The 27,435-nt window shown below is 36.9% G+C and overlaps 1 protein-coding gene across 1 annotated transcript; it reads right to left on the minus strand.

Moving 5' to 3' along the window:
- Nucleotides 1–9,946: 9,946 nt before the first annotated feature.
- Nucleotides 9,947–26,167, minus strand: LOC103722038 (autophagy-related protein 11). Its single transcript, XM_008812458.4, has 5 exons — nucleotides 24,501–26,167; nucleotides 21,710–23,420; nucleotides 19,972–20,189; nucleotides 13,093–13,294; nucleotides 9,947–10,548 (listed from the first exon to the last, which is right to left on the minus strand). Exons 1-5 carry the CDS (start codon nucleotides 25,457–25,459, stop codon nucleotides 10,153–10,155), a joined length of 3,486 nt encoding a protein of 1,161 aa, XP_008810680.2. The 5' UTR covers nucleotides 25,460–26,167; the 3' UTR covers nucleotides 9,947–10,152.
- Between the last annotated feature and the right edge of the window lie 1,268 nt (nucleotides 26,168–27,435).

Raw genomic sequence — 27,435 nt, forward strand, 5'->3', positions numbered from 1 at the left:
TATTACTTGGATGGATGGAGATTAAATGGCCCCACAACTTTTAAGTTGGACAATAACTTTAAGACACCAACTCTCACTTGATTGTGAGTCATTCTTGTGATAATTAGATAGCTCGACAGCTTGAAAGAAGTGATATCTTTTTTTTAGTAAGACAGCGGCATGATATAGCCCTAGTGTAAATGCAACTATGGTGTTTGAAAAGAAATGGTTGCGAAGCTGTATAGGAATGGGCGAGAGTGAAGTCCAGAGAATCAAGCTTGTATGATATTCTACATGCGAAGTTACCTAATTAGTGATGCTATTAGCTTCTCTACAAATATGGTTGGCTTCAAAGAATCTCAAGGATGAAGTAATCCTTCAACAATTCAACAGGAGAGAACGAGGTCATCACTATGGGCTGCTGACTTAGATATCCAATTGGTCATAGTTTTTGAGTCACCCTTCAGTACTACATCGGTTGCCTTACAGATGGTGGTTGCATAAATAAGCCTTTCCAAGCACTTCTCTGCTCTACTATCGAAATCATAATATTATATGGATGGCTACCACCTGCTGCCACAAGAATAAAACTAGGATTCTTAATGATAAAGCATGCTTCTCCTTTGGTTCCACCATCTAGCATAATGCCGTTGAAGTAGCTTGGAGGCTCCCAAGTAAACTAAATCACATGAGACTCTGCAGAGCCTACAAAATTGAAGCCCTAGTTTTTTCTAGCTATTATCTCCTAAGGCACTCGAGTGGATGAAATCTAAAGCTAATAGCTGGGCTCTCTTGAGAATGACCAAAGGTCTCTAAACATTGTTCTAGAATATGTAGCATTTCTTGCCAACGAAATATGGTAAGTAATATAGCAATTCACGGTAACATTGTAAACTCATTTACCTCTCCTCTTTCCATCAATTATGTATCCAAGAAGTGTCCATTGAAATGAATGGGTCATGATTAATGCATTATGATCAACCTGGCACATATGAATAGCCCTTAAATATTCAAATAAAATACGGATTATCTCTCATATGCATTCGGGCAGCAGAGTATATGGCTTCTTCCATGATGAATTACACTCCTACATTGAAGGTGCTTATACACCACTTTCTAAAGGAAAAGTGCCACTCTCAGATGTATACTAATGTTCTAAACCCAAGCTACATCCCTAATCATTGGAAAATTGGTTTTGAATAGGTTATACAAGTCCTTAGATTTCACTCTCGATCCTTCCTACCCTAATTTGTTTGGATAACTGAAAATTAGGATAAAAATAGAGAAGATCCTACTAGCCAAACCTTCACCTTTTATTTGCAGATGATTGCATACTAATCGCTAAAACTGCATTGTTAAATGCAGTGATCCTTAGAAAATTAATCATGGACTACTATTTAATGTCCAGTCAGCAAGTCAATCCTTAAAAGTTAGTGATGAGATTTAGTCCAAGGATTAATCTATTTGTAAAGTAATAGATCAAGGACCATATGAGCATAACAGAATATAATGGCTTGTGGCAATACCGGATAGTACTGCTTACTTGTAGGAGAACAAAGTCGGTTAATTGTAAATAGTTGATACAAAGTTCACAAGAGAGACTGAGGGATGGAAATAAAAATTCTTTCGATAATGGGCAGGTTCGCTATCATCATATCAATATTGTGTGCTCTGCCTATTATCTAATGGCTAACACTATCATTCTGAAAAGTGATCTATAAAATTAAGCACGTGAGAAGTTTCTCATGAAATTCTACTGGTAATGCAAAAAAGTTACAGTTAGTATCTTAGAAAGTGGTTTGTCGACCCTTACAAATTGGAAGACTTGGGATCCCATCCTTGGCTCTTAGGCATGAAGCCATGGTGGTTATGCGACAAACAATTAAATAGATGAGGAAAAAGTATGGGACTAGGGATGGTATTTATAATCCTGTTCCGCCACTTAATTGCTCCTTCATATGGAAAGCAATATGCCTATATGCCCCGATTGTGACCTGATATATCATATAGAAGATCGGAGATAGTAGAATTATTAATGTGCTCAATGACTCCTAAATACATTAGTTCCTCTCAATCATACTCCCTTTCACTTATTCTATCTTCAGTCAAATATGGGACATTGTCCTAGTTCTATGTAGAAACATGGGTGGTACATGGACGTTAGACAAAATAATTACCCAATGGGTATGTAGCACATGAAGATAAAAAGAAAAGTGATTAGAAAGTGGAACACATGGTAGTCCTAGAATTAGTGTGGTCTTCCAAACATAGAAGATAGATTAAACCTAGTTTTGAAAAAGGAGGTTATAGAAGAGCTAGTAAATACCATGCTCTTCACTTCAAGGAATCCACCAAGACATGGTATTACACCTTACCTTTGAGGATCCTCCAAGAAGTCTAGGTGAAAGAAAAATTAGAGGAAATAACATATGAACCGAAATACATGAGAGACTTCCAAAAGAGAGACTCCTTGGAAGACAAGATATGAATTGTTGACTAGCATAGTATGGAAAGGCACGCAAAATGTACGGTGCTAATATTTTATTGACGCATTGAATTGACATGATATTAGGTATATCTTAGTACTTGGCATATTATCATACTAGCATACGCTAAGCACTAGTATAAAATTGAATAGCATGATGTGATTCGTACAATGTCATTGCTAATCCATTTATCATGAACCCATCATACTTCACTTCTTTTATTAGATTAAACCTATCCATCGATATTCAATATTCAAGTACTACAATAAGATGGAGAGTTCTCTCCAAGTTTTGAAAGAATCCCATGAATTCCACTTTTTCTCAATTCTTAATAGATGGGTTGGTTTAGCCTTAAGGACATGAAATCCTAATTTAGAACTTTCCTGATTAATACTAAATTATCTTTGAGTTCATATTTCTTCATTGATGATAGTTGCAGAACCTAACATTGCATTCACCATAAGAATTCTATAGCACAGAATTGATGCTTTCTTCTCAATTTTTACTGGCTTAAACATCATATTCTTCCTTATTTGAGGATTTTCATATTTTCTACAACTTTTAATTCCACTAGGTGAATGCTTATGTTGACTAATGGCAAATCAACCTAGAAAAGGATGACATCTCCTAGTTATTTCAATAATATCTTATCCGATTCTTTGTCCTATACTGCTTGCCGAATTCAATTGGAGGGTAATAATTCATACTGGTTTGGCTGGACATTTGTAATTCCAAAAGTAAAAGGATGCTTTTTATACAGATATAATGCTTGACAAATTCATTTGATGGACACTTGTAATTCCAAAAGGTAAAAAATGGAAAAAAAATATATTCTAACTTGGTAAATGCACTTCCCAATTTAGTTTATATACCCATTGATGACCATGCAATCTAAGTGTATGCAAGAGGCATTTTTATTAAATGAAATGTATGTTTACAATGATAATCATAGTATATATTTGATATTTAATGTTCTATGTACTTCTTTTATTGCTTGGACTTTTTTTTAAAAGTAATGCTCGCGTTTCTTGAGAGCCCTAATTACCTTGCTTATGGTTTGCTCTGTCACATATCATCTCACGATGCCACTAAATGTATGATTTAGTTATTTACTTTTTTAGTAAAAGAAGCATGTAGGAAATGGACTACTCAACTTGATGTAGTCCACCAATTATTCCTAAACCCTAAATCATGGTAAAGGTAGAGTTTGGACCTAGGTTTTTTGGTTTAACCATTAAGAAATTTTACTTGCCTAGTTAGCTAGCTCCTTCTTGAGGATTTTCTTTACAAAGAAATGATGCTATAGATGCATTATGTGCACATGAAAAGTTCATTTTGCTACATGGCACAAAGGGATTGGTGTAACTTGGAAAAATTAGTTAGGTGCACTAGAGATGGTTGAATATGAGTTGCCAAGCCTAGATTAGGTGGGCTTTAAGAATTTTTTTGTGTGTGTGAATTAAGGGGTTTCACAAAGTATTTTACTTAAACTAGAGTAAATGGGATCATAAGGATCTATAGAGACTTGGATGGAAATAAAGTCATGATAAATAATGATGAATGTATACTTGCAATTAAACCTGCATCTATGGATGTAAAATCATCCATGTATTCTTTTAATTAAACCTATTTATTTGGAAGAATGAAACTAATCTCTTCCATTGTGTCCAAATCATGGATTGGTGGTTTATCTCTATATTAGGTATTTTAGCCCCCGAAATTATTTGATTAGAAGACCATTACTCATCATTGTTGGAGATATCATGCTCCAAAATGTGACAAGATTCACCACATCCCCAAACTTCAAAGTATCAGTATGGACTTTCACAACCTGCACTTGTCTCCTCGAATCATATCTCAAAGTCATAAAAGATATATCTGAGACTACTTAAGCTTATATATACATTGATGCTAGAAAGGATTATTACTAAGTCAAACAAAAAGAGGTAATACAAGAGCTAGTAAATGTTATATTCCCTTGCTTTCAATGAATCCACACGAAGAAAAAATAGTGGCATGCCATGAATCTTTATAGGAAATCCACCAAGAGGGATAAAAAGAAAGAGAATATTAAAAAATCCATATCCTAGCAACAAAAAATAAGCTTTATCAACTTAGTCATTCTACTCTACATGCTATACTTTTTAAATTATTTACATGCAAACACTAAAGATTTGAAATTTTTTTGAAAAAAGTAACATACGAGTTGAAAATATATAACAAGTTTTCATAAGTTAGGCTCCACAAGGACAAGCTACGAAGTTAAATTTAACTACCATTACTTAATGCTTATGCATGGTTATTGAAAGATGGAAAGTTCGCTCTCTAGAACTATCCATTATAGGTTCTACTTTTGGAAGAAGTTTGTTATAGCCAAAATTCTCAATGGACTTGAGTTGATTTGAGAATAGGGTTATGGAAACTTCCATTTTAATGTGATTGTTGTATATTTTAAGATAATTATTTTAAGAAAAGACTATTTGTGTCAATGTTTCTTTAAAACCCCATCCAACACGTTATCATTAATATCTTTCGAGCCTCTTTAGCCATTTATTTTTTTATTTATTATTATCATTGTTTATTTTCTTTAATGCAATTTATCTTTCAATTATCATTTAGGTTATTTAAATTATGTGAGTGATTTACCTAATGATTAAATATAGCCATGCAATTAATTTTCAATTGCCCAACAAATTGGAAGTCCTCTTAAATAAGAAATGGAGAGAAACTTGAGAAAAGGTTGATGAATTGATCTAATTTGCATTCATTTATACAATCATTGGTTAATTGATTAAGTGAGGCCTTGCTAGGGTTTGTGGGTCATTTATGCAAAAATAGAAAAAAAATCTTGAGGAAGAAAAATATTTTATAGTCAGTGATTGGTGATGTAGCAACATAGAACATATTTGATCTTTGAATTATAAGTAATTGAGACTTGTGTGTACATTCAATTACAATGTTACATCAATATTTCTATCAATTGATTTATCCTACTAGAAGGATCCTAGTTGACTCTCTCCAGCAATGTTGGTCCCTATAAAGTGACACGCATTGAGGACTAGTATAATGTATTGCATTATTACATTATTGTTGAGAACCAAAGTGAAGTGACATGCATCAAAATAGACCCTAAAGAAAATAATATTACATTATTTGTACCTGTACAATATATACAAAGAGATGGAGAGAGCTAGAATCTTGTTACTAAGAGTGAATCCTTGATCAATTGGTTCAAAATTAATGGTTCAATGTTAAATTAGAAGCACATGCTATTAAACTTAATTTATAGTGTTAAAAATGCACAAAGACAAAAAAGGTAATATATTTTATAGATTTTGTACATATACATCAAGCGAAAAACAAATAAAAGGTTTGAATGATATGTGAAGCATTTATTTTGATGTGAAGTAACATCCATTAGACTAAACCACAAAGAAAAATCATGTTGCATTGAAAAATAGGTAACTTAAGTTGAAGTACAAAGCGATATTCCTTTATTTTGTTCAAATTGTTAGAATCAGCCTTTCTAAATAAGTTGGGCAATTAAGAAAGTGCAACCTCTATTTTGAGCTAAACAATAACAAGATATTGTTGATATTATATTCCTTTATTGCACTTGTACAATTTACATATTACAAGGCGATTTCAAAGTTCTCTCAGCTATTTATTAGCATTTATATAAAACATTCACTTTATGTGATTTAACAAGTACAAAATTAATAGACTATTTAATTAAAGCAGCATTTGTAGAAAACATGAGTTTAGAAACTATCCAATGTAAGAACTTAGTGTTACTTTCATTTACTAACTTATGTGATATGGTTTAGAAACAAAATATGATGCTAAATAATAGCAAGAAATATCCATTTATAGAAATAAAAATAATATACAAGTAGAACTAGTGTAGCACTAAATTAGGATGACGAGTTGGCTAATGAAAAAAGGATTTTAAAAATTGGCAATTATTTTAAACTTAATTTGACTTTATTTTAATAAGGTCAACCATGGAGACCATTTGTTGCTACTCTACTCATGAAAAATTTATATTAGATTTGGAAGGAAAAAACAAAGAAAGAAAGAAAGAATAAATCTACACATAGTCTTTACTAACCTAGAAAAAAGATATTATAAAATGATATGAGCGATTTGCAAGGACTTGTAGGAAAATAGTTTTTGAAGGGTACATCAAAATTTGACACGCTTGAATGAGCTGTTGTAAGTGTTAAAGCATTTCTGATGAGATAATTGCATTTCTAGTCATAATGGCTAACACCATTTATTGGCAAAAATCTCATATATCTTTCAACTAGTTGTATATGAAGTTACTATTTCTGATGAGATAATTGTATTTCTAGTTACAACTGCATAAAACAATTATTGGCACAACTCTCATATATCTTTGAACTTATTGTATGTGAATTACTTTAATATTTAGGGATAGAAAACTCATGATGTATGTCATATGCCATCAGATAACAAAATGCTGATAAATGATATTATTTTTTTTCACCGAAAGACAATGTGAATTAAAGGTTAAATGCTTGGGAAAGTTTTGAGGGGACAAAGGTTTAAATTTAGTGTAACTACCATAGAACATAGAGGGAAACAAGGCTGTGAGAAACATGTGGAACTAAAGTACGGTATAAGAAGGCTGTGGAAAACTTATACAAGTCAAGAAACATTTATCCATATCATATTTTTTTTCTTTTTAATCTTGAATATATCATATAGAAGAACAATGAGATAGATGAAGATATTATATACAATTAAGTCAGGTAGAAGAAGTAAATAGAGGTGTTTTCACCAAAAAAAAAATTGAATAATTAGCTCCTTACCAAGCATATCTCTCCATTTTCTCAAGGAAACTCTCTCGGTTAGATATATATTATATCTATCCTCATGCAATGACATAACGAATCACTCTCGTCACTTCCTCTCTAGGCGATTCTCTTAATATTTCTAATTTATGATGTTATCTTTATATTTTTGTAGATCAAACTGATAGCGACCATGACGTTCAAGAAGAACCAAATGAAAGGAATCATGGAACTCAGAAAGTTCCAACATCTACGTATCAAGCCAGTGGCTATCCTTACGGCCAGTCAAGCCTACTCCGTAGCACTCGTACAAGCAGAAAAGATGCAGGTGGTAGCGGTTCCAGTGCTTTCCCAAAGCCTATTAAAGTCACGCCAATCCAGCCTTCCCCTAGGGGTTTCCCTCTTCGTCATGCCCTAAGTATATATGTATGCTAAGTTTCCTAATGCAGCAGTTTAAGGGCAAGATTGAGGATAGTTTGCTATGCAGGTAACAGCAGAGACCAACCAATCATAATTGATGATGATGATGATGATGAGGAGGAGGAGGAGGAGGAGGAGGACGACGACGACGACGACGATGATGATGAACCCTTCTTTCTTTTTGAAACACCAGCACCTCCTCCAACCTTTGCCGAGTATGCCGGTTTTGGATTGAAGAGAAAGCATGACCAGAATGACTCTATACCATATCGCCTGCAGCGACCGCCACGGCATACTAGGCTTAGAGGTATTCCTAATGTTTCTCTTTTCAATCTCATACAGCATTTTAGCTTTCAAAAGATTCAGGTCAAACAAGAGAGAATGCCACAAGTTGAGTAATAGGCTTGTACTATGATTTCTTTCCATTATATACAGTCATCATGATGGTTGTACTCAGATAATCAGGAAGGTCATATTCAGAGAACCTGAGCATAGAGCATAGATACTCTCATAAAGGGTGCAAATTGAGGAAGTCAGTGGCTTAACCATATCCACAACGAAGCAATTAAGCAGCTCATTCTGTAACTTATGATATGGATGTAAGAGTGCTAACTAAATCATCTTGTTCCAGTTGACTCCAGTGATACTGTGCCTGAGCCGCTCGGCTATAAGTGTCAGCTCTGCAACATAGACCTAGCATTCAATCCGAGAGGGTCCAGTTCCGATTCAGTTCCTGTACATGTAGTCTTACCATGTGGTCACTCTTATCACAGTAGTTGCTTTGAAGAAGTACATGGTTACGTAGGAAAAGATGAAATCCCTCCATGCTTTCGCTGCTCGCAAGGTGGACATTAGAGGAGGAATTGAACACCTCACATCAGATAATTCTCAGTGCTGTTAAGTTTCTTTCTGGCATTTTCCTTGTTTCAGTATTCCAAGTATTCTCCAGGGTCAGATGAAGTAACTTACATTGCTAGGAATAGTGGCTGAAATGATTTGAGCTCATACATTTGATTTTAATGTGTGCAGCAATTTAGCAGCTGAAGGAGAAAAAGGAGGCCGCCTTCATGGAAAGCTGACGGCACTCAAATAACGTCATCACTGCCATCAAATCTGTGTCAGGAAAGGACTTGAGCTCTTATTCAAATAAACCAAGCTCGGGACTCTTTATTGGTTGCGTTGCATTAAAGTACCTTTCAGTTATCACAAAGTTATATGGAACTATTAGCAGTTAGTCTTGGTGATGTTTAAGCTCTTACTATGTTTAGGCTGCCATTTCTTTTCTGTTATTATCCTGTTGTTAGCGATAATGATGCTCACTGAGCATAGTCACAGAGATGCACAAAGGCACACACCAACGTACACACATGGGCGCACAAAACGACAGGAAATCCACAGATGAGATGGAAACTAAGAGGCAAATGAAAGCTAGAGAGAAGTTTAGAAGCTAAAATGATGAATATTTGGGAAAGGAAGGAGAAACACAGTAATGTAGGAGAGTATTCTTGTTTTAAACTAAGCTGCTAGGTGGTTAGAATGTAGCCTGATAAATGTCATACTCAAGAAAAACTTTTAGGTGACTAAAGCAGACAACTGTTGTATGGATTAAAATGTCACGAGAATGAAATGAATCAAATATATATATATATATATATATACAGGACAGTTGGGAGACATCATATTTAAAGTAGATGTACCAAGACCACAGAAGGATTAGTTTTAGATGGGAGCGTATCAGAGAGAACATTATAATTGTGCTGACCTGTAAATAACCGGGTGGGATGCTATCAGCCAAAGAAAAACATAAAGCTGGACAAGGATAGTAAGCAGGATATCCCTGACAAGAGGATGAAAGACCTAAGAAAACATGGATGTAATTTACAAAGAAAATGAAACAACGAAGAAAACTTGATGGATGATGTAAGCCATATTCATGAAATTCATGACAACATGAAGCTGAACAAGCATGGTAAGTAGGATTTCCCCGACAAAAGGAGCAAAGAAAAAGAAACAACAAAGAAGAAAACTTGCTAGATGATATAAGCTACACCATCTAATTCATGACAACAGGCCAAATGTGTGTGATCATAAAGTGCATCAGTTTTCATGGTTCCATGCATCCAAGGATATTTTCCATAAATTTTCTGAACTTTTGCATGAGACTATCAGTAGCTAGAGCAGCATGTGTTAGTTCCAGTATGCAGTCCCCATATCATGGATGGAGAAGTTTGTGGAGAAACAAAATATCATAAACTTTTCTTTTCTGAGAATTCATTGGCCCTCTGGAAGGCTTTCAAGGGATTTCAAGAATATTCAGAGTCTAATAACATCAGAAAGTTGGCTTTATACAAATAAAAGAGTGAAATCAATCATATGTACAAGATACCACCCACCAAGTTGTATTCATATATGTACAGTTTAATCTCCCTTCATTTCAGCCACAGGCAGGATCAGGAAAGATTTGAATGAATGGCATCAGGTAGGATGGCAACTGTCACTATGAAATATTCACAACCAACAGGAAGACTGTATGGATTTGAGGCAGCCCCTGATCCTGGAGACCGCCGGTTGCTGTTGCCAGAACTCAAAGATTCTACTTGATCACCATGCTCGGTCCGCATGGATACTGGTGGCCTCACGATTCGCCGCTCAATGTGCACAATCTGTCCAATTATGTATGTTGGTCTGCTTGGATGTTGTTCTGTGAACAGAGCAATAGATTCTTCAGAAAGAAAGTAATTTGAACAATTTCGGTTGACTGCTTCATAATGCCCAGCAGAGTTAAGAACAAAGGCAGCAAGCTCGTGGACTTCAAAACGACCAAGAGATATCTTCTCCTTGCTTGCCTATCGCAACAAAATCCATCTTTCAGCGACTAAGAAATAGAGCAAAAATAGACTTAATTCAAATAGGGTAATGATGAAAAATACAAATTTTCACAAGTTCGGGTACCATCCAAAAAAGTGGCCAATTATAACATGATTTAGAAGTGACTTCAACGTGGTTGGTAACAGAACAAGCTAGATGTTCAAGAATTCTCAGTCCATTTTGAAACTTATAAACTACAGAAAAATTTAACATGTAAATGGGATGGACACACCTGCAACTAGAAGCAGTCACTAAAGGGGTCAACAGGTTGAATAACTTATTCAGAAAGGTTCCAAATACTCCTGACCATTTACCATTAGGTCCAATTTGAGATCTGTGCAGATCAATTTCTTTATTACAAAGAAAAATCAAGACCATCCCTCCTGCTTTCCTCCCAATATTTGCCTCCAGCCTATCCTATTCTTCCTCGACTCTTCCACATAAGTTACCCCACCCTTAACGACTTGAAAAAAAAAATAATAAATAAAATATTCTTATTTGGCCTTTTGTTTTTGCCCCCTTCTACAACCTGCTTGAAATCTTTGCCATCATGCCCTCTAGTCACATCCTAATTTGTCCACCATGCATGCAGTAGTAGAATTCAAACCACCAGCCTCCCCCAACTCCACCCCATGAAGACACTGCTCCATAAACCAACATCCACAAGCAGCCCAAAAGAGTGGTGGCACATGGGGTAGCAGACCCAACCAATGGGGTTTAGGTGGCGGATATAAAAGGATATTGATGGGGTATAGAGAGAGCTGGAAGAAAAGGGATTACAAGCTGTGGTTGAGGGTGAGAAAGGTGGATAAGATAGGGAGGGAATCAGCAGGGAAAGGGAGAGATGCCTGAACAAAGGGGGAATGTAAGGGGCAAAATAAGAATCAAAAAAAAAAGGCCCATTCCTTTGTGTCTATACTTTAAAAAAACAATCTGCTACAATAGAAGTAAGGGTTGCAATTTATGACCTAACCCATCAATACGATCAGCAAATGACCCGCTTTAAGCAAGTTCGGGTTTGATATAAATGGATTTAGGTCATAAACGGGTCAACCTGTCTAAACATGTTTATTAAATAAGTTGGGTTTAGGTTTAGACCTTTGACCCATTTAACCCATTTTGACCTATTTAATAGTTAGGTCGGATCATGACCCGACCCATTTAATCTATTTAAAACCTTCTTAACTTGTTTCTGTCTTGTTTAACCCAACCAGCTTCACATGTTTAACCCGACCATCTTCACATGTTTAACCCGTTTAAATCCATTTAACTATTTAAAACCCACTTAACTTGTTTAACCCATTTAGCCTAACTTGACTTATTTAATAAACGGCTTATGCAGGTCAAATCGAGTTACCCATTTAATAAACAATTGGATTTCGATCTAAATTGTTGACCTGTTTAATAAACAGATCATGTTCAGGTTGACCAATTTTTGACCCGGCCCGTACTCGAACCCACTCGATCCAATTGCCACTCGTAAATAAAAGCTTGGAGATATTTCGGGCCATATATTCTCAATAGCAGCCTACTCAACCCAAATCCCCTCTGCTCTCTTTCTCTCACCCTTTTATACATACATACACAGGTACATACATATACACATATATATACATATATAGATATATATACATATGTATATGTATGTATATATGTATATATGTATATATGTATACATGTGCACATATTTATATAGTACATGTATATATGTTCCGATGTATGTGTTATTTACATACATACATGCATTTGGTGTATAGAAAAATCTCAAGATTTTAAATATTGGGGCTGGAAATCGTACCTATCCCTCATTAGTATGGTACATGTCATAATGTGTAGAGTTGACTGGAATGGGGTTGCTTGAAGTCAGCAAGAAACAAAAAAGAAAAAGGGTACATCAAGCAGCATAAAAAGTGTTCAATTCAGGGTCGATACGGGAGGTATAGGGTCATTTGAGACAAAATAGTATGGTGCATCCTGGTACGTGCACTCCCATACTTGATATATTTCTAGAACAAAAATCATCAAACTTTGTCCCAACTATTCATAGTCAGCTTCATGAGTTCTCATCCGCGAAACATTCCTATTTAGGGATGCGTGACACCTTGTGTTATTTCAAGTTTTTTCCTATGCTCTAGAATTTGCAGTACCACAGTTCAACATTCTATTTAGACTAGCTTATACATGCAATATATATGCATGTACATGTGTAGGCATGTATCTCTATATGTACGTATGTATGTATAGTATATATATCTTGCATAACATGTACAATACTGAGTTAACACAGCTTAGTCCTAAATTGATTGCTCTCCAATTAATTTTAGATGTTAAAGGCACATTAAATGTATAAATTCATTTCATCCTAGTTATAAAGACTGGACCTTAGCAAGACAGTCTTTCCACAATGAAAGATGGAGCATCCATTAGTACATAAAAGGACAGAATACTAATTCTTGTACCACTAAACTGTCAATGACACATTACTTCAATGCAAAAAATTTAAAACAGGGCATGCAACGGACCTGTTTCTCTAGCTGATGCTTAGTATATAAGCTTGTAATCAACTCTTTCTTCTCTTTCAATTCCCTTACAAGATGTCCATGTGCAGCTTCCACTCTAGTGCAACGCTCTGAGCGTTGAGATAGAAAACTCACTTCCTCTGCAAGATCCTTGATACATGCTTGGAACTCTGCAGTACCATCATCTTCATCCTCATTGACAGAGCTGAAAGAGTAACATATAAAAGTTAGAAAAGAACTTACTGACCTGCATGCTAAATATACATAGAAAACATATGAACTTTCACGGAATACAACTGGAATTGAATCGATCTGCTCATATACTACAAAGTACTTTAGTACAATGACAATTTGAACAGCAGGTCGATAGATTAAATTTATACATCCATCTTTAATCATCACAGATAGCAGCCCAACAATAATTTGCAGCTGGAAAAGAAAAGAGGGAAAAATGAAAAAGAAGAAAGAAATAGAAAGACTACAATGGACAACTATTCTTGGTGGTTATTACAAGCAGTATCATTTCTATGAACTACTACAACTCATTAGTGTTACTGTTACCATCATCATTACCATAAACATCATTAAGTTTTGAAGTGAAAGATGACTAAAGCAAAATAAAATGTTAAAGATTTGCTAAGGTCCAATGGAGAATTAGATGAATGTATGAGAAAGCATAGACAAGCATTAGACAAGTGAATCATAATTGTGGCAAGCATTGAAATTCGAATAAGAAGATCAGCATTAAACCCTTCAAAACAACCTGTCCAGAGAGAGATTTCAGACTGCATTATATCAATACAGACAAGTCTACAAAGCAACCCATGTAAGCCCAATGTAATTGCATCTATAATCTCATTTGACCATGACTCCAACAAGAGTTTTCTATGGTCAAGCCCGGTCCTCCTAATGGAGGTAGAATCTGATACAAGACTTGCTACCAACATGGCTGGAATAAACAAAGGTAATGCTATGTGCATCCCCTATATCTAGCCAAAAGGTAAACAGTATAATTTACCTAATGAGCTTCCATGAAAACTTGGCTTCCAACCAAACTCTAGGGTTTAGGGATGTGCAAATGATAGGTGAAGATGAGGATTTTGAGATAATTAAGACTACGGAATATTAGAAGTATCAAAGTTTCAGCAAGGACAAAGTGAGAGGCAACAGATTGAAATGGCATCAGCACACGCAAAAAAAAAAAAGACATGGAGACATCCCAACAGAGCGAAGGGTTAGGGATACAAAGGTTAATTTCAAGCTAACAGGGACGGAAGTTACAAGTAATCAGAAAACCTCAAATTAACACCAAAGGTGGCGCTCAGCAGGAAAATAAGTCAAATACAGATCCATAAACAACTCTTAACAGTTAGGGCCAAAATTGTCGAAAGCAGGAGTCGCTGCAGGAACAAATTCGGGCAATAGGTACAGGAAGCAGGTCTCTGAAAAGGATTAGAATAAGGGAATGCTTAGGAAGTGGGTGCAGGCAAGAGTTTCTGAAGCAGGTATGCCACTTTAGGCAGAAATTTATGGCTGCTAAGGTAGGGAAAGGTTTGATGGTCATGGTTATGCATGCAATGATCAGCTAAAAATTTCTTTTTTGGTTAGTTAACTCATCAAACTTAAAAATAAAAAAGAAAAAAGAAACATTGCTGGACAAGCAATATCATCACAAAATGGACATCACTTTGTGCTTGCGATCACAACTATTAATGGTAGTTTGTCTTTGAAATGTATCTTGCTTCTTTCCATCAAATTGCTCATTCACTATCAATGGAAGAATACCCAACTTACCTTTCATAGCAATTTAACTCTATAGCATACACATTGATATCCACAACAACTAAAGCAAAGGATTTAATTTCAAGTTGCAAGTGGGAAGCATAGCTCATAATTCCATGGACATGCCTAATTTGAACCTAGCCCATGCCTGAAACTTGTTCCAATCACTCCACTCACTGCCAAATCAAGTACTTCTCCAATAGAGTTGGACCTGTGCAATAATTCAAACTTGATCTCCAACTCAATACCAGGTGACTGAAACTGTGAGAGTTGGCTGCATTCTGTGTGACGCAAAGGAGTAATGCGAACCAACTGCTTGGATATTAAAGGCCATGCTGCTACAGTTAGTTCCTTCTGGTCAAAATGGAGACGAAAGAGAGTATCAGCTAAGTTCCAAAGGGTTCGGGAACAACTTTCTATGGTAGTTTGTTGGGCAGTCTGGAAGGATAGAAACCGCAGGGTTCTCGTAAGGAAGCAATCATCTGTTTTGCTCGTTCTTCAACTAGCATTAGGTTTGTTCAAGGACTAGGGTCACTAGATAGTTTGACGTAATGTAGAGGTTTACCCCCGATACGTCTTCTCGCTTTCTATGTTGTTATAAATTTCCTGCAGGGAGGGGTTTTTCCCCTCCCTTTCCCCTCAAGAGAAAGTGATTGGATTAAAGAATTCAGTGTATAAAAGTTAATTCCAACAAATAAGTTCAACATTTGTCTATCTTTTTCAAGGTATACAACTATCAAACTCTTAGTAGCAGGAATCTTTCACTTAGGATGGCACAACCATATCAGAATCTCTCTACAATATTGTCTCCCCACCCCTCCCTAAAAATTCCCCCATCTAAATTTTTTTTAAAGAGACTCACTTGCACTTAATCTGCTCCTGCACTTGCATGTGCTCGTGGTAACTATGATCGAACTTCTATCCCATTAAAAGATAACTTTATATTAGTAACTAAGTCGATGAAGCATGAATCAAAGAAAAAGTATCATCTCAAATTAGGAGAACTTAGCTTCTGGCTGATTTGCTAACCTTCACTCATGATGGGTCATACAATTGGTTCATTTGATAGATTCCACCATCAACCTTCTTTTACTTTTTAAATGAAATTGAAAAATATGGAATTCTATAGCTTGCAGCAAAATGTGTATTACATGTGAATCCCATGCTATGACCTCCCAAAACTGATTCCAATACAAATTTAAATAGAAAACATTGTCATAGAAGTAGGGGTGTCCTAAATATCTTAAATAGGGGCACTTATCCTACTGGAACTCTTTAGAGCAATTGCAGAAGAAAACCATAAAAGAGAGACTTTTTCTAGCTAGAATAGGCTTGTGGTGCCTCAACACCTACAATGACAAGAGAAGTCCTCTCCAAAGTCAATTGAACACAATCATTTTTCTGCAATTCATGCATTCATTTGGTGGTCTAACAACAATAAGATTTCAGGTTACTGCAGACCAGTTCTACTATGCACAAACTTGTCTGAACTTGTCTTTAACTCATTGATCCAAATCCTATACCTCCATCACTAAGCTTCCATTTAATATGTACTTTATGATGAATGTCTACCATAAGATGTCAAAATTGCATCTGTGCTGATACCAAGATTCCATCTGGTACAACCTGCCAAGATCTCTTTAGACAGCAGTGAAGTTGAAAGCATGTCTTCTACGTCCTCTGGGTTGAATCCTATAATATGTACGATCTTCCTTCTTCATAAATAGGTTTTTGTGTCTGATTTCATATGAAAATTTCTCTAGTTCTTCAGCATAATCATGTAACTTCTAAATATGGCCATCTCTTCTAATACTTCACCCTCATTCAAGAATCAAAAGTATTATGAACAACTTCATTAGGAAGAAGCTCTTAATTAACAATATATGGCCCTCGAATAAAGACTTCATCTTTAGTCTTGGTTTTTGTTAGGATCTTCATCTAAGTGCACATGTTTGGATAACATGAACACTATTTTTACCAAAGAGACATGTTGAGAAGATGGCTTTATATTGTCAAGGAGATGAGACAAGACGAACTCTTTCAGTAAAGTAAAGAAATGCAAGTGATATGCTGTTTAAAATCCATCCCACCTTCTACATTGGAATGTACACTTCAAGAAAACTTGGCAGAACCAAAATCTCTAATAGCACAGTGATACAAAGCATCAATTTGATCCCAAAATTAAAACTTTAGGCAATAAGATTTTGCATTTCTTGATTTTTTTTCCCTTTATACGATAGTAATTTTAGCACGCAAATGTCAATACCAGTTTCAGTAGTTGACCAACTAATTTAAGTCCCAACTATGTAACTTAAATCCACATCAAAAAGTGGTTGCTGAATTAGATGAATAAGCATATAGAAATGCACTAGTCAAGATTCGCCGTACTGACCATACCGACGTACCGGTGCGGTATGGTACCAGTACCGAACCGATACCGTACCGAAAGTACCACAGCGCGTGGCACTTAGTGCGTGGCTTTAGCCATGCGCTGTCTCCCATGAAGAACACCCCATACCAGTTCGAACCGACCGGTACGGGTATGTACCGGTGCGAACCGAGCCAGTTCAAACCACACGCTGTCTCCCATGAAGAACACCCCATACCAGTGTGAACCGATCGGTACGAGTATGTACCGGTGCGAACCGAGCCGGTTCGCACCGATACAGGCCATGAACCGATCGGTTCCGACCCAAATCTGGGTCGGAACCGATTTCAATAATCGTACCGTACCGGTGCCTGTCGGTACCGATACGGTACGGGCTGAACCGATCGGTACTGATCGGTTCAACAAACCATGGCGCTAGTATTCCCTATTTAAAAGTTAAATAACTATGAAACCTAAAGAAAAGTCCTACTTACCAAATTTACAAGCTTTAATGCTACACAAACTCCATTAAGCATTACACTAAAAAAATAAGAAAATTTTACGTTGCTCTGGACAAGGAGGCATACGACACAACCATTTTCAAAGCCAAGTGTAGAGCTATGTCCTTCACCAGTTTCAGTGTCATGTTGTGTTGACATCAATAAGATTGAGTAAACTACCAAGTTCAAGTAATATAGACAAAAGTTATTGTAGGTAACAATGAATAAGACAACTTTCTTTCAAGATCAACTAAATGTGGGCCTTCTTTAGTGCCCTCAGGGTTTATTTTTATTCCATTTCACTACTATAAAGTCCTATTGGCCAAAGGGTCTGGCCAACTAAGGCCCTGTTTGGCAGAGCATTTGGAGGGCCAGAAAGCACTTTCTGGCCCTCCAAATGCACTTTTAGATGGAATAAGAGTGTTTGGTAAAAAAATTAGAAAGTTGTTTTAGCTTTATCAGAAAGCTAAAATAGCTTTTTGGAAAATTATTTTGAATTATAATTTTTTTTTTCTTTTTGGACCAAAATACCTAGGATAAAATATAATAATTTCAGAAAATAATAATATTAACATATAATGATAATAATTATAATATTTTATAAATTTATTATTGTATTATACTATAAATATAATAGTATATTACATTATATCATTACATTGATATGTTATGTTATATAATATCAAATTATGTTATATTATTATGCTATAGTATACAATATTATATTACTATATTATAATAATATTATATTACATAACAGTAATACTATACTATATTATATATTTATGTATTAATATATATTATATTTTATGTTCTGTTGTATAATACTATGCAATATCTTTTATGGTCATTTTGTCATACCCAAAGTATTTTTTCAGTTTGTTTATCAAACACATATTAAAATCTCACAGCACTTTAGAAATGTGATTACCAAGCAGCAAATAACTTTTTATAAAAGCTCTACTTCAAAAAGCTCTACTTCCGAATCCTCTACTGCCAATAGCTCTGCGAAGCGGGGCCTAAGACAAGTGACACATCAAGTGGCACCACTCTTCTTTACTTTATATGTGCCAACACAAACAAGGATGACACAAAGTGGTCACTGCTACAGAAGGGCATTCTCTCTCCCTTTGAAGTTCCTCTTAGAGCGTCTTTGGTTTTGCTTCGGCTTTGTGAAATGAGGAGAACCCTCTAGCTTCTGCTAGAAACACTTTTCTATCTTTGTCTTCTTGCATAAGCACTTTCCAGACAAGTTACCAAACTATTATTTCTCAAAAAAAAGTCCTTTTTTGCTTTAAAAGTCACTAAAAAACATTCATTAAGCAATATCCAAGCCTTCCCATGGCTCTTCAAAAGTTGGTGAATTCTATCCAGACCCCAAAAAATTCAAGTTTTTCCAGTAATGTTGCTTTGATGCATCAAAATATCTGAACCTTTTGGTTCATTAACAAGCATCCATGAACTCTTTTAATCTTGTATGTTAATCAAGTGGTTCAGTAGCTACATTGCTTAATCCAATCTATTATTTCCATGTCATAGAAAAAACAATGTAGCTCCTAATAATTCAAAAGTGAAGTATAGCAAAAAAATAAATAAATAAATAAGAGAACCTATTTCATTAAAATATTAAATATATACTTCAGTTAGGTCCGAATCTAGGTCCTTTGAACCCAAATCTACCTACATGGAACCCTAAACAGAGACCCACAAGAGCATGAATTTGGCATCTTAATGGAGTATGTTTACTTGTTGGAATGAAAGAATTCATTTTACAATTTGTGCCTTGTATCTTCTGAGCTTTTAATTAAAGGTAGATTGTGCCCACACAAAACTTCCTAAATTTTGGCCATATATGTGCATCAATAGTGGTACTTATTAGCTTTAGAGAGCGTGCATCTCGTTATTCTCAAATAATGTAACAGATAAACAAATAATTCAGCTTCTGTTTTCCATTAGAAGGAAAACAAATCCCAGCAATAATGTGGAACTGAAAAAACTAAATAAGAACTGCATTAAAGAAACATACGCCTGATAACAAAAAACGAGCATTGAACTACACAGATAGTTCAAGTTGAAATATAATTTAGAGTGCAAGAATACCTGGGCAGCTCATTATGGTGCAAGCAAAATATTATGAACTGCAGATTGACAAAATTAAAGATATACAACCATATAAAATGGGAATTAAACGCCAAATATAGTTCATGTCAGTAAATAATTGGGCATGAATACCTGGCCAAAGAAAGAGCTAAAGAATGCAACGCATCTGCAAGACCAGCAACACCTGAAGCAGTTACACAGTTACGAAACCTTTCAAATAAACTACGCATTTTTACAGCAGTGGTACGCAGAGCATTATATTCTGAGGCCCTTCTATCAGCAGCACATTGATTAGTATGAGCTTCCTCTCTTGCTTCATGCAGGCAATTTTCCAAATGTGCACAGTTCATCTGCTTTGCAAAGTTGTAAAAGAACATCAAAAAAACCACTAACAAATGAATAGATCAAGAAATCGGGAAAATATGTAAAATTATTAATGCATAACTAAATCTAGAAATGACATGTTTGCACATGCACATTGACACTTGTGAAAGGTCCTGGTTTGGGAGTGCAGCCAAAAATACTCATGGAAGGTTATTTACGTGGAATAATATCACCACATGCAGGTACCAAGGACTCATTATGTCAAAAATCATATTAACAGGGATATAACCCATGTAAAATCATATTAACAGGGATACAATCCATGTAAAATTGTATTAACAGGGATACAACCCATGTAAAATATATAATACATGATCCACATAACCTAAAAAGAAGCTTGGGATACATACCAAGCTTGCTTGCACTATGACCTACAAAATATACTAGGTTATGGCACACATTTCTCAAGCAACCCCCCCTCCCCCAACACACACACACCCCTGCAGGGGCAAAAAGGGGGAAAAGAAAGAAAAGTTTTACCCATTCACTCAACAGAAGACACGGCGTACTTATCAATCTCCATATGCACTTGAGAGCAGCATTAATAGGCAAATGGTCTCCCAACCAACCGCTGCCCCTGACCCACCAGAATAAAAAAAAAAGGATTCTCCACCCAATGCCCTATCTAGGCCTGAAGAATTAACAGAATGATTAGAAGAAAGGAGCACCCTTGTCTCTACGCATGTCTTTAGCCTCCAAGGAGGGTCATTAGGAATAGTCAAGAAATGTTATACAGAAAAGAGCAGGAAAGTGAATAATCTGCATCAAGAATGACAATAGGTAGACGAAAATAATTACAACATTAGATTGTTGACAATCCTTACTATAAGCACAGCCTAAACGCTTATCCTTTCATCTTAATCCTAGCAAATAAATAGGGAGTTCAAATATTTCCCGAAGAGCAGAGAAAGAATATATAACTTAAAATATTAAGAATACTAATTTGGACAATCAAAAATAAGATAGGGACCACAAAGTAAGGTAGGACAGCTGCAAAACTATGACAAGCAAAAAGCAGTCCCTTAAACAGAGGGCAATACAAACGAGGGAGGAAAAACTTTCCAAGTTGGCATTTCATAGAAAAGATTTGAGGGCACAAACATGCATAAATCAATCCAATTCTGCCTCATTTGGTTATATGTAGCAATAACAACATCTTTGGAGCATTTAGACAGAATGCTACCTAAAATTGAATGATGCTCTGTGATTTCTATCCCAGAACATCATTTGCAACTTCTAGGAGGAATATTGCTGGAGCAGTGATTTAGGTGGGGAAGAAAAGCAATGCTCATATGATTAGTGTCAATCAGTATAAATTTTGCAGAACACTCATGCAGATGATTGCCTTTCACCAAATCCTTATATTTGCAAAAATAAAAAGGGCTAATAAAAATATAAACATTCATAACAGGATGCACTTTTCTGCATGGATTATTTTTTACTCGACAAATAAAATCTATGCAACCGCCCTTTCAATTCTTTTTACCTGAGATTCATCAAGAAGATTTCGGCTCATTTCCAGTTCCCTTCTCAGAGAGTTGACCTCCTCCACAACAGCTTTGATTTTGATTTCAGTTTCATTCAACTTGTTTGACTTTTCTGCCAAGGCATTTTGCAAGCCCAATACATGGCTACCTCCAGCTTTTGACTCTACACTTGGTTCAGCAGCTGCTCCACAAGGTAACATGTTCAGAGGTACCCCTGAGCTCACATTAGAATCATTTGTCACAATCAATTGCAGCATCATCATTTTCGCTTCCCTGTCAATATCACCAACTTGATGTTCATCACGAGGTGGTTCCTGCATTGATGCATCCATAGCACGTTCAGAATCCACTGACTGCATATTTAGTGTGCCCAGAATATCTGCCATATTTTCATCTCCACCTTCTCCAGGTTTGCTCAGTTGTCCGGTAGTCTGATCAAGTTTTGGGTCCATCGATGCAGAAGTACAAGAAACCTCATCCATAGGCATGGTTGATATGTAAGGAATATGAGCATCCCCATCTCCATATATTTCTGACTTGAAGTCATCAACCTTTATAGCCAAAAGGATGGAATCAGAGGCATCTTTACAGGCAGAAAGCTTCTGTCCTTGCAAATACTGATCTGACAATCTCTGCTCAAGCTCTTGGATGCGTTTTTCATAAGACAAACACTGCTCCTGCTTCCTGTTTAGCAATGACTGAAGATGCTTGGCATACTCGTCCTTGCAGTTCAGAGCTTCACTTGTCTTCTCCTGTATGGTTTTCAACATATCATCCATTTGACCTTCAGTTATAAAGTCATATCCAAATTCTGCAATTTCTGCACTGAAACTACAGATTAATGCAATTTTAGAAGCAAGTTCAGCTTTTAACCATGCATTCTCAACTTCCATCTTGCTTGTTCCAGCAATATCTACTGACTCACAACCCTCAAGAAGTTCTTGAATGTCAATTCTCTCACCAGTATGCACTGGATTTTCTTGGGATTTAGCCACATTACAGCTATCACTAGGCATGCCTGAGCAACCTTTCGGTACTCCATTCCTCTCAGATTTAGAACAAGAGCCTACCAAAAACTGAGGTGCAAACCGATCCACGTCAACAACATCAATTTCCAGCAAACTTGTATCGAAAGGAGCTACATGAACATCACACTGACTTGGAGAATCAAACAATCCCATGGATGCTAAAATATCATGTGGTAAGTATTTATTCCATGTTCTGAGGAACCCCTCTCGTCTTCTTATCTCAGACTCCCTCTCAGTTGCAAGCCTTTCAGCCAACTGTCCAGCTAGACCCATGTACAACTTCGATGAAGATTTTCTCCTTGCTACTTCAGCAAGGCAAGCCCTGTATGCCTGACTGATTCCATTAACAAATTTTAGATTCTCAAATTCCTTCTCTTGATGTCCCATTACCTCTTGGAATGCATGTAGCTCATTCATCATGTCCTTGATGCTGGTCTGGACAGATTTGACCTTTTGCATGCTAACATGCACTAGCAAATTCATATCATTTTTTTTAGCCTTACATTTATCTAGTAACTTTGATATTGTATGATCACAATTCTGCACATTTGAGAGATGACTTTTCTCATGGACATCATATATGCGACCAAGAGCCGAAACTGCATCATGAGGACGAAGGGATGGAGACAGTTGGCAGTTTGATGAATCATCCACTAGTTTCTTTGCCGTGATGACATCTTTACTGCATGCAAAGTATCCAAGATGCAACGAAAGCTTTAAATATTTATGCCAGAAGAAAAGAAAAGGCATATATCAAACAAAACAAAAAGGACAGCAGTTCGCACATGGACTAGGAAAAGTTCAAGCAAGATTATGTGTGCATGCCCGTGCTTGCGTCTTTGTGGGTGGGCGGGCGGATGGTGGGTGTTGGGGTGTGTGGGTGCATGCGTGCATACATTCAAACATTTCTTGAAGAAGATTGCTTTTCGATATTCTTTTACTAATCAAAATATTATTAGAGCCATCTGCTTAACCCATAGAGTCAACAGATTAAAAAAGAGTCCATTATAACATAAAATTCAGGACCAAATCCAATGGTGGTGGTTCAAAAATGAAAATACAAACTACTAAATATGATGTACATGGCTTAAAGTGTTTGTAGAAAAAAAATAAACAAACAAACAAATATAGAACTTTGGCCATAATTAAAAAAAAAAGAAAATTAACTCAATTAAGCCAACTGGAACAATGTTTAGCACAAGATTATTAACCAGGGGTCTTTAAAATGGAATGTTGCAGCATAATTTAATTTCTAGTTCCACAGAGAAGTGAATATATTAAAGGGATCATACTGACTATAATTGACTATACAAATTTTGCCCAAGCACATTGAACTCCAGAATTCTTAAAACAAACAATTAAGCAATTTTATAAGGTAACCCAAACCCATACAAGGTTGGACCAAACCATGATTCCTCTTTTGTGATCATATGCTGAAATTCTTTATGTTGGATCATATGCTGAAACTCTTTGTGCTGGCTATTTGACTGAGTTATTAATTTTAAAGAGAAGCAAATTCCATACTGATAGTATTATTACTTGAGAGTTTATCTGGTTGCATTATGTCCACTTGTATGCTTTTTCCTATGTAAACTAATACCAAATCTTTCTAAGGCAAAAGGAAATTTCCAAATATTAATAAAGCATAGATCATGATCAATATGAAAGTATACTGCATGGTAAAACGACACTAAAGGTTGCCAGACCATAAAAGGTACTGAATTAGATGAATGGCAGATTGAGAGCGGAACTATAGACTAACCTCAAAGACTGCATTGTACTTTTCTGGTCGCTAAGAATCCTTTGGTGGTCTTTAATCACTAGGTCTAAATCTTTGCAAGCAGCTGAATCCATAACGGAGAACAGATCCTCCACCCTTCTCTGCAGCTCCCAGAAGTTTGTCTTTAGCTGTGAAACCTTAACCTCAAACTGCCGGTGGGAGTTGAAGCAGATGTCCGCCCACTTCCGCAGGTCATCCTCCTTCACAAGATCAAGCAAACATTTGCGTGCCTCAGACTGAAACCTTGGATGGAGCTTCTGCATTCGGAGTCTATCCACATCCCTCTCGAAATTAGCCAAGAGGTCGGAGTGGCTCCGGTGCTTCTGCGAGAAATACTTAATGAATTCTGTATACCTCTGCTGCAGCTTCCGATAAGTATGATCCAGATTGGCCCGGGCAGTCTCTAATGCCCTCACCTGCACCTGCTGCTCCCTCAATAACCTCTTGCAGACCTCAAACTTTGCTCGGGTGCAGCCATACACCGCATTGGCAAGCTGGAAGTGGTAGTGGAACTGACGCTCGTAGGAAATCAATGCCTTGAGGGCAGGATCTGTGGCGTTATCCAAAGGGTGTGTGTCCTGAGTCGGAGACGGTGGAGGAGGGATGGCGGCCTCAGAGACATCGATGGCTTCAGGAGGCGGGCGAAGGGAGCTGGCGTGGAGCCTGGCCTTGTTGTAGAGGAAGACCTCGCGATCATCCTGTGGTAACTTGTAGTGCGAGAGGGGCTGCTGCGGGTCGAGCGAGGTCTTATGGCAGAGAAGGAGCTGGTCGGTGACGCGGACGCCGCAGAGGGCCTCGATCGAGAGCTGGATGGCCTCGACGGTGGTGGAGCCGTCGCACTCGAACTCAAAGCTATGCCCGTTCTCCGCAACGTGGACCAGAAGCTTCCTCCCAAGGACGAAATCATCCGTGGTGGTGGTGACCGTCGAACCAGAGCTCATCTTTCTCCCTCACCCGCTCCTCCCCCAACACCGGAACCCTAGCGAGCCGAACCCGCCGCTAAAAAATCCAATCTTTTTCCGAGTCGTGCAACAGAAACCCCCCCAAACGGCCAATTCCCGACCCAAAACCCTAAATCCCCTCAACCCCAAGAAAAAAAAAACAACCGAAAAAGCAAACTTTCCGCAAAAATTTCCCAAGAAAACGTCGATGAAGCCCAAATCTCCCACCGGAAGCCCTAATCTCACATCAAGAAGAGCCCAAGCTCGCACCTTTCGATGATTACGAGACCCCCGAGGGTGATTCCGGAACGGGAAGAGACTATTTCTTCCCGGTCTCGATCAATCAACGAAAAAAATCAGCAAAAATCCCCAAAAAAAGCCGCGTCGATGCGATAAAAAGGAGAACAAAGACAGGATTTCTATGGAGGGGGGTATTCCAAAGGAAGCAATCTCTCAAGTAAAACCCTAATCCCGTTTTTTTCTAGTTTTTTTCGTTTCCTATTTGAACGCAAGGGGAAACCTGAGGGGGCAAGAAAGAGAGGCGGAGACGGCGTCCGGGAGAAGCACAGCTAATGCTGGACGGTAAATATCTGGAGATCTATCGGGTATCTATGTTTTCAATACGCATCGATTCCCTTCTGCGTAACAAATTGGCCCAAGTATAGCTTCTTAGTTGGAGATGAAGTGAAACTTCCAATCATCTTCGTCCATTCTAGCCTGCAAATATAAAATAATAATCCATGCCCTTGTGGTACACATGGAGAGAGGTAATGAGACCTTGATTGGTGTTGGCCAGCATGCCTCCACGCAAATCACATGAGGGCTCAAGTCAATTAGGCAAAATATTATTTGGACTCAATCAACCATGCTCTTATCAAATCATGTTAGTCAAAACAACTTGAACGATTGAATGCATGATCTTTAGCATCATAAGCATATTTTTTTATCTTACACACGTTTCATCAAAGTTGCTCTATGCTCGTAGTAATTATCAGGGTCTATGCAGGCATGTATTTAGTCCAACATTATGGGTCATTCATCGGAGAGATTTTGGATACTTTTATAGAACTAAGAAACCAAAAAATTTAGTTTTTTTTGGATGAGATTCTTAAAAATGACAAAAATAGCAATATCACCAACCAGCCCATAATTTATGTGGAATAGGCTATACTGCAATACGAGCCCATTTGGATTGACAATAAGCTGATTGTGATGTTTATCATTGGATCTGAATGAATTTGAACTTTTAGCCTGATGAGGACGTCAAGACTTAAACAAAGAACATACGTAAGAACTTGTGCAGGCTGTCATGAAAAAATTATTTTTGTGTTAGCTGTAGCATTAGATGTAAACTAGCATTTAAAATGAAAGCTACGTGCATGTGGCATGAAACACGAGCAGTCCTCTCTTAATATGGGAGCAACATCTCTTACATGTGGGGAAATAATTTGAGAAAGGTGAGGTGTAATACATGCAGTTACATTACATGGTTGCCTGTATACGTGTACCAACGCTATCAACATTGCTTTGTTCTCGATGGGGGTCTGGACTTGGACTAAATCACTTTGAAAGAAATTTTATGTTACCATGCAACATGACGCGCTAAGAGATTGGAATTGGTCGATTCTAATGCGAAAACTAGTTCCTGACCACTGGTTTGCCCATGCTTCAAATCCAATTCTGCATTTACTTAAGATGTTGAAATTTTTTGAACTTGGCTTGGGAAATGGGGGCTCAACAGCAACGTAAAACTACTTGTTAATGGACCCCTTCGCACCCTTCCTCTCATTCCCACTCTTCCAAGTATTAATGTTAGACCTAACAGAGGAACAGCGGCAAGGAAGCAAAAAAAAAGCAGTTTCTCTCTTGCTTGAGGACATAGAATGTGGATTGCCAAATGAACTTTCTAAATAACAGCCAATGGCCAACTAAATCATTTGACAAAAGATCTAACCCAACACTAGATTTGTCTTTTT

The sequence above is a fragment of the Phoenix dactylifera genome, chromosome 1, assembly GCF_009389715.1.
Source record: "Phoenix dactylifera cultivar Barhee BC4 chromosome 1, palm_55x_up_171113_PBpolish2nd_filt_p, whole genome shotgun sequence".
In the NCBI taxonomy this organism is placed as follows: Eukaryota; Viridiplantae; Streptophyta; class Magnoliopsida; order Arecales; family Arecaceae; genus Phoenix; species Phoenix dactylifera.